The 8,198-nt window shown below is 39.6% G+C and overlaps 1 protein-coding gene across 1 annotated transcript; it reads right to left on the bottom strand.

Moving 5' to 3' along the window:
* Positions 1-722: 722 nt before the first annotated feature.
* BTF3 (basic transcription factor 3) lies at positions 723-8,192 on the bottom strand. Its single transcript, XM_026866619.1, has 6 exons — positions 8,103-8,192; positions 7,757-7,825; positions 4,799-4,912; positions 4,403-4,604; positions 1,604-1,660; positions 723-1,085 (listed from the first exon to the last, which is right to left on the bottom strand). Exons 2-6 carry the CDS (start codon positions 7,823-7,825, stop codon positions 1,039-1,041), a joined length of 489 nt encoding a protein of 162 aa, XP_026722420.1. The 5' UTR covers positions 8,103-8,192; the 3' UTR covers positions 723-1,038.
* Between the last annotated feature and the right edge of the window lie 6 nt (positions 8,193-8,198).

Raw genomic sequence — 8,198 nt, 5'->3', positions numbered from 1 at the left:
CACAAAGTCTAGCCTTCACCACTGGAAGCAACAGCTATGCAAAGGTCAGACTGGAATTTAAAAAGTCTTCCTTGTGCCCAGAAAACAAGGTTTTTTTACTCTGCAACACACAAAAGCAATAGAAAGAACATACTCTTGAAACGCCCCAATATAATTATTAGATAAAAATATCTGAAGATGTTAAATACATACTGAACTAAGAGCCATTATCAATTTTATTATGGCTTTTTCCCCTTCCTATGCTTCATTCGTCCACAAAAGTGACGTTTTGCGATAAGTAAAATTAAAATACTGGGGAAGTATTCTTTAACTCATTAAACAGTTACACCCTGAAATATCTATTGAACACTCCCTAAAGATAAAAATTTAACATTACTATCTAGCTCCCCCAAGATGTCAACAACTTGCCACTGTTCAAGGCCAAAGTTCTCTCTCAAGTTGTATATTTTACGTTATATTAAACCACTAATAATTGTTTGTAGAATACAGATCTATTTCTTAAATTCAATAGATTACAAATTGACCTAAGAGTGTACATAGCTCTGATCTGCAAACACTGAGAATTCACTGATCAAGTCCAAAATACTCCATTATGCAAAGAAAATTTTTTTGGAAGCTAGTTTTCTTACACAGCAACAGGAGGATGATTTGTAGAAAAGCAAGTCTTTATGATTTATGGCCCTTTTCTTCCTGCTTTTCTGACAAGAACCCACACCAGAAAGTTTCTTTTATATTTTTATTGTATGTCAAAGTTCATTAAAGATGGGGTTTTGCTTGTATACAAGTTACTCAAAAATTATGCCTAGGCAGAGATTTGTTAGCAATATGACTTATTTCAAAGCATAGGTTCGTTCAATCAGGCCACAAAAATAAAATTGTGTACAAGCAGTAACTAAAGAGCTGCAGGTTCAAGGAGTTTCCAAATACCACAGATCTTGAGATCTCATCAGGAAATAAAATCAAAGCAGTCACAATACAAAATAGCAGCTCCGTGTAGCTTTCTCAAGTTTTAACTTTATTCAGAAAGTGACACTTATTTCAGTTTGCCTCATTCTTTGAAGCTTCATCGAAGTTTTCAACAAGATCTAGAAAAAGAAGAAAGTTGAAATTAAGAAGTGTGACCCACTTCCACTTTGCCAAACGTTCTGGTTTGGGATTTTTTTTTCCCCAAAGTTCTACTTCAAATCAAATGCTTACAACATTAGAAACTTTCAGCTTATAAAATACAGACCAAATAACTTTTAAGGGATTATGGTTCATTCTTCTGGCTCAATTAAGTTTCAGATAGTTCATTATAAAGCACAGTTCTAAGAGCATTTAACTTCACTATACCCACAACTGAGCAAAGTGACACTAAGAAGGTAGTTTCTTCCCACCTTTTTTATTGAGTATTAAATAATTATCTTAGCCACAGTTATTACTTCTACAAAGGACAAAAATGCTAGCTCAAACCAGGAAGTTTCTCATGGTGTCTGAAAACAAATAATCTGCCCACAGAAATTCTGTGGCAGCAAACACCATTACCATCCCTGGCCCAATCTTATGCTACAGATGCTTTTGGCAAAATTCACTTCCTTTTCCTTCACTGCATACTCATTATTACCTGGAACTTCATCATCATCATCTTCACCAGTAGCAAGTGGTGCTTTTCCATCCACAGCTGCAAAAGCAAGTAGTTCAAAAGCATCAGTGTCATGGTTTAACCCCAGCCAGCAGCTAAGCACCATGCAAGCTGCTCACTCACTCCTCCCACACTCCCAGTGTGTTGGGGAAAAGAAACAGAGAAGAAAACCAAAACAAAACTCATGGGTTGAGATAAAAACAGTTTGATAACTAAAATAAAATAATAATATTATTCTAATTAAAGGAATATAACAAAAGAGAGAGAAATAAAACCCAGGAAAAGGTAAGTGATACACAATGCAGTTGCTCACCACCCACTGACTGATGCTGCAGCAGCAATTCCCCCCCAGCCAACTCGCCCCAGTTTATGTACTGAGCGTGACATCCTATGGTATGGAATATCCCTCTGGATAGTTCGGGTCACCTGTCCTGGCCACACTCCCTCACAGCTTCCTGTGCACCTCCTCGCTGGCAGAGCACGGGAAACTGAAAAAATCCTTAAATTAAGGTAAGCACTACTTAGCAACACCTAAATGATCAGTGCATTACCAACATTATTCTCACACTAAATCCAAAATACAGCACTGTACCAGCTCCTAGGAAGAAAATTAACTCTATCCCAGCCAAAACCAGGACAAACAGCCAAGCTCACCATAGGCATCTTGACTAGTTGTTTTTTGCTTTGTGTTTTCTGAAAACATCAAAAATTCTGAGTTAAACTACAATGTTTTATCCAATTTCCCCATTGAATAAAAATCTTCAACTAACCTAGGAAGTTCACATTCCCTTTGTTACTGATAATGTTCAAACAGCCTAGCAGGTTAAGAGGTACTTAAATATACTACTGTTACCTGGCAAAGTCAGAGAAATATGGAACTGTATGCACAACTTTACACTGCGGTGGTTGAGGTAACCACATGTTCTGGTCCACATTTCTGCTGATTCACTAACTGCTTAACCATTCTCACTGTATTTGCCAGAGCTAATGAGACTTAACCATGCTCATTGTTCTGCTACAGTGGACATCTGTTGAACTACAGCAGTATAATGCTAAGAATAGGTACCTCAGGTCCCTTGGTGCCTGTGCCACTACTTTTACTGCTATTCTTAGCTGTACTACCAAGGGTAAGCTGTGTCTTACTCTCTATCACCTCAGTTTTATCCTAATTAATCCTTCTCAGTTTTCAAGGAAAGCATGAGGAAAGAAAGAGGTTCATACTAGACCTGTACCCTGATTTCCAGAGAACCAAAACAGTGAGTGAATAAACTTTGGTCTGAAGGACCTTAGGGCAAGGTACTGATAATCTTCCTTTTGTTTTCTAATAGCAGAAAGCTGTTACAGCTTAAGCGCGCATCTTAGTGTCAAATAGGACATTTTAAAAGCAAACTGTTTTATTTCCTCCTAAATTGTCTGCATCCTCTCTCAGTCCTAAAACCAGACTAAGTTTACTTTAGCACCTGCAAACACAATCTTCATAGACACTTCATTCTTCAAAGTCAGGCTTCCAAATCTAGCAAACAATGCTGAATGGAAAGTTTTGTGCAACTGCTCTGGCATGCTAAGTGGAAAGGAACAGCCATTTGTTAGGTCATACAAAGCAAGCACTTTTAAACAAACTTCCCTAATATTAAAATGGCACAATTTAGCTTATCCAGAATATACCCACCTTGTTATAAGAGAGATCTTTGGAGATAAATTTTAAATTCTTCAAGGCTTTTTATCTTTCAAGCCCTACTACCGCCACAAGGAAGCCACACAGGTGACATAAGGAAAGAAGGACCTGAGCTCCACGGGGAAAGAAACAGTTTACCCCACCTCCTGAAAGCTACTTCTACCAGAACTTTTTCAGTAGGAAGTTGACAGGAGGGAAGTATCAACTTCAGGACTTGAAATAGAGGCTGTCTTGTTGGCAGCAAAGCACAGGAAGAAAAAAGGAACAAATCAAGTTTACAGCTACCAGGAACTGGACACAATGGTAACTTCTTCCATTTTATCCATGTTTAGGGTGTCCCATAACGTGGCAGGAATGGGCTTAAGTATATGCAGGACAGAGGAATGTTCCCAGTGCCAACAAGCCTGTCAGCACCTTTTCCAAACACAACATAAGTTCCTCCTCTACTTTTCCCACAGTTTGAGGAAGAATAGGTGTTCATGGTTTTTTACCAAATTAAGCATAGAATAAGAAGTTGGTGTATCCAGCTTAATGCTCATGTCAGTCCTGTTCTCTACTGTTCTACAAACACAGAAAGTATAACATACTTTCTTACAAATACTGTGTGAGTCCCTCCTATCTATCAGAAAAGCCCATGCAAGAAATGCCTTCACCACACCTGTGAGGCAGCAAAAAAACTGCAAGAGATCTGTCCTTAAGTCCCTTTTCCTATTACTTATGTCTCCATTCGAATTGTCAAAACAGACATACTCAAAGTTTATCGTTTTTTAAAACCTAACTCTTTCAGAGTAACTCATTTACCTAGCTTTAATGAATGATGTATGTCAAAATATGGTAGCCACATCAAGTAAACTACCACAAAATCAAGCCTGTCTACAACTTGCCAGTCCTAGACCAGCCGCAAGATATGTTAACAGGTGCCTCTGCTTTACCCAGTTATACCTGACATTGGATTTGAGCTGTAAATAAGATCTAAGAGTTCCATTTCTTTATAAGCATTCTATAGTATGCTTGCAGACAGCAAGAGTGCACTGAATTTCACTGCTGCTATACAAATAAGCCTCATGTCAGCTGCCAGCATGAAATGCATTCAAGTTTCAACTTACATTGCTTGGGTAGGGCTTCTGCCAATCTCCTCAGGCTGGTCAGACTGTCAGCTCCCAGCTGGTTTAAGATGCTAGGAAGCATTTCTGTCAGCTGCTTTGTCTCAGCATGGCCAGTGATAGTGAAAGTGTTAGCAGCCAGAGATGCCTGAACTTTAGGGTTATTGAAGTGAATGACTGTTCCTTGGTTGGTAAACATGTTTACCTGCAAGAAAAAAATCCAGTATTTAAAGCACCTTAGCAAGCTTTTTCAATTTAACAGGGAATTAAAGTTCTTAAAGTTCAATAAAGACCTACAGATAATTTACAGACAAGTTTAGGACATTACTTACCAGGAAATTTATTTTGATAGATTTTCTATTTCTATACAGAAAAGTACTTTTCCTTTGAAGCAATTACCTCTTCAATTCCAGAAATATTGTTGACTCCCAGCTTCTTCAACGAAAACTGAAGTTTCTTATCATCTGCTGTAGCTGTTCTGTGGACAACCTTCTTCTTTCTGCGGGCAGTACCCTTTAGCAAAAAAAAAGTTACAAATTAGTACTTAAGTAGTTCTTCACAAACTCTAATCCTCAAGGCCATGCAACTACTCTGCAGCCATCTAGAAATCAATTTATCATACAAAGTTCTACTTCTGTATTACAGTGCACACAATCCCACCCCTCCAGCTGCACTGCAGCAGTCTTTCCCTTGCTATAAGGCAAGCTTTGCATGTCTGTGAGAAGCGTGAGGCTTTAGAATCATAGAATACCAGGCTGGAAGGGACCTCAGGGGTCATATGGTCCAACCCTTCTTGGCAAAAGCACAGTCTAGAAGCAGTGCACCAAAGAATGTTTATTAAACAATTCTTGTAAAGATTCTGCAGCATCTTAGTAAAGAACAACTCCAAGTTTACCCTTGTCTGTTATTGTAGGCATACAGCTGAAGAATGAGCACAGTTTTATGTAATTTCTGAAACTAATGAGTTTTTCCTCAGATCATCTTTCTTAAATTGTAGACAAATTTTGATAATGGAGGCCATAAAGTTAAACATATCATTAACGAATATAAGAAAACTCAAAATACCCAAATATCATTAACAAATATAAGAAAACTCAAAATATTAAATTTTTATTCCAAACAGACATCTCCCACCTTATGGATTTACATATTTGAAGAACACTTATTTTCAAAAAATATTTTATAAATGTTTTTAAAAGATACTTCTAAACAGTATGTCAGACCATGCCAGTTTAGAAAGGAAAATAAAGAAAGGTTAACTTCCCCTACAGACACAGAGTTCTGTATTTCTCCAGGGAAATAACTGTCCTATATTAGAAGATACCTATACCTTAAAAAAAGCAGAGTGTGTCATGCTGTACTTCCTTGCACAATCACAAGGCTTCAGTAAAATCTAACATAAATGTCCAGGGAAATGTGAAACTTTTTGACACACTCTAACTATTAATCTAATCCCTCCTACTACAAGTATCTATGTGCCACATGCTAACAACAGAGAATGTGCTGCTGCCCAGACATATAAATAGCTACAATACCTTCTGGGTTAACTAGTAGAAGTTAGAAAACTGGCTGGGCACTAATTCCTCTCACACAATTCAGTTACAATGAGGAATTTTAAAGCCATGAAACTAACACTTGCAAGACTATAGTTCAAAAATTTAGTAATCTGTCTAGAAAGCTTGATATTCATTCCCTGCTACTGTCAGGTTAGCACATACAATTTGAAAACTACTAAAATAATAGAAATAGCTTCATTTTAGTACCTTTACAACGCTGGAATTGAGCCACATAAGATACATGTTAAGTCTCTCTGGACAAAAGACCTCTCAATGAATTTCAGAAAATGGTATCCTGAATCAAAGGCTAGGTAGGTACCTCCTTTTTACCCCTATTAAACATACCAAACTTCAGACAACCTGAGTTAAATTTAAATGAACAGTTGCTGCTTTCATCTCCACAGATTTAACCTCCTAAAGACTACAGGTTTTTACTATGCTGATTCTATCCTGATCATGTTGAGACATGCTGTTCACACCCCTCTATCTCTATATAAAGAGGAGCAGGTACAGCAGGCCACCAGTGGAATACTACTGACTCAACTGCCACTCCTCTAAAAAGGTTTGGAAGAAGAGCCATAACATTTAGCTGTAGCTAGATTCTACACAAAAATCTCAAATTTCACATAACAAAGTACTATAACAGCTCTCCACCTAAACATATGTAGCTTATTTGTAGTATGTACAGCCTTGCAACATCATGAAAATATTCCAACAGAGGCAGTGTGCAAACTTTTCCCACAAGGAGAACTGACACGACTCCTCCTTTGCCTCTTCCACAATTTTTATGGTGACAAAGCCATGAAGCATCCCAGTAATAATTTCCAGTTACAAAACAAATTCTAAGTCAAGTTCAGGCATTCAAAGTATTTCACGGGCCAATTTTAAACCTGAACAACAGCACCAGCAGCATATTGTAAGTTCTGCTTAATGGCTGGCTCCAAAAGACCTATATTGACCAGAGAGCTGTAAGAGCTGTAGTCTGAATGCATGCTCTTACATGACAAACATTAAAAGCCTCTATAGTAAATAAACACACACTAACAACATGCATACAGTCATCAATATAATACAGTAGTTCTCTGCTTAACCAGTAAGACATCCATGGAAGACACAAAAATCACCAAGCCAGTTAATTACTACATTAACTCTGATTTAAGTCTGCCTAAATAACCAGCTAAAGAAAAAAAAAAAAAAAAATTAACGTAGGAATTAAAGTTCCTGGAAACTCTTTCAGCAAGAGTGCTCTTAAATAGTTTGTATTATAAAATATTGCATGGACACTTCCTTAGGCATAAAAAAATTACTAACAAATTCTTGCCTTAAAACCCGACACCGTAATTAACATGTTTACTACCATACAACTATATTAAACACACTTTCTTATTTTCAGATATGTAATCACACAGCTACATATATTCAGATGGCGTAAGAAAATAAAAAGGTCATCTGAGCATGTTAGTTTACAATTACAAGAGCATGTCAAGTACACTATTTCCAACTTTGTCTGAAAAGGCAAAAAAACAGCCACGGGCATCTTAAAGATTACTGACAAAGAGTCTGGAACATAACCGTCTATAATCTGGCATGAAAGCTATACTCAAGCTCACTTGCTGTAAGTTCTACTCACTTCAAATACCGCGTGACTTCTGGAACAGCCCACACAAGAACACAGGCTGCAAGCCTGCTGAGAACAGACAAGCCAAGCCGAGTACCCCGGTTTCCAGGACACCCCATGCTAGGCCTTGTGTGCGTGTAGGGACATGCAGCCCCGAGGGCAGGGTGGGGAGGCGGCTCCTACCTTGCCACCGATGCGCACTTGGGCCTGCAGCTTGGCGAGCTTCTCTTGGTTCATGATCGTTTCTTTCATCTGCAGAAGCGACAACAGCGCCCATGGAAGGCGGGTTAGGCAGGGGCGGGCGGGCGCAAGGGGCCCCGCAGCCACCCTTCACCACACACCTGCGGCCACCCGCCCCAGCGGCGGGAAGGGGTCTGCTCGCGCGCAGCGCCGCTGAGACGAGACGAGGCTCCCCTCAGGCCCAGACCATACCTGCCTTCCCTTCCCCCAGCCGCCGCAACCCACTGACTCGCAGTACTCGACCGCGCAACCACCTCTTCCCGGCCACCCCCCGCCGTCTCCCCGATACCTTCCCGGGGCGGCGGCGGCGGCGCCGGAGCGGAGGAAAACGCGAGGGCCACAGGGGGGGCGCGAGACCGGGCGCAGCACGCGGAGGGGAGCGAGA

The sequence above is a fragment of the Athene cunicularia genome (genome assembly GCF_003259725.1).
Source record: "Athene cunicularia isolate RWA chromosome Z unlocalized genomic scaffold, athCun1 chrZ_part3, whole genome shotgun sequence".
Lineage (NCBI taxonomy): Eukaryota > Metazoa > Chordata > Aves > Strigiformes > Strigidae > Athene > Athene cunicularia.
The sequence above is the reverse complement of the archived record's forward strand: the minus strand, read 5'-3'. Positions and strand labels throughout refer to the sequence as shown.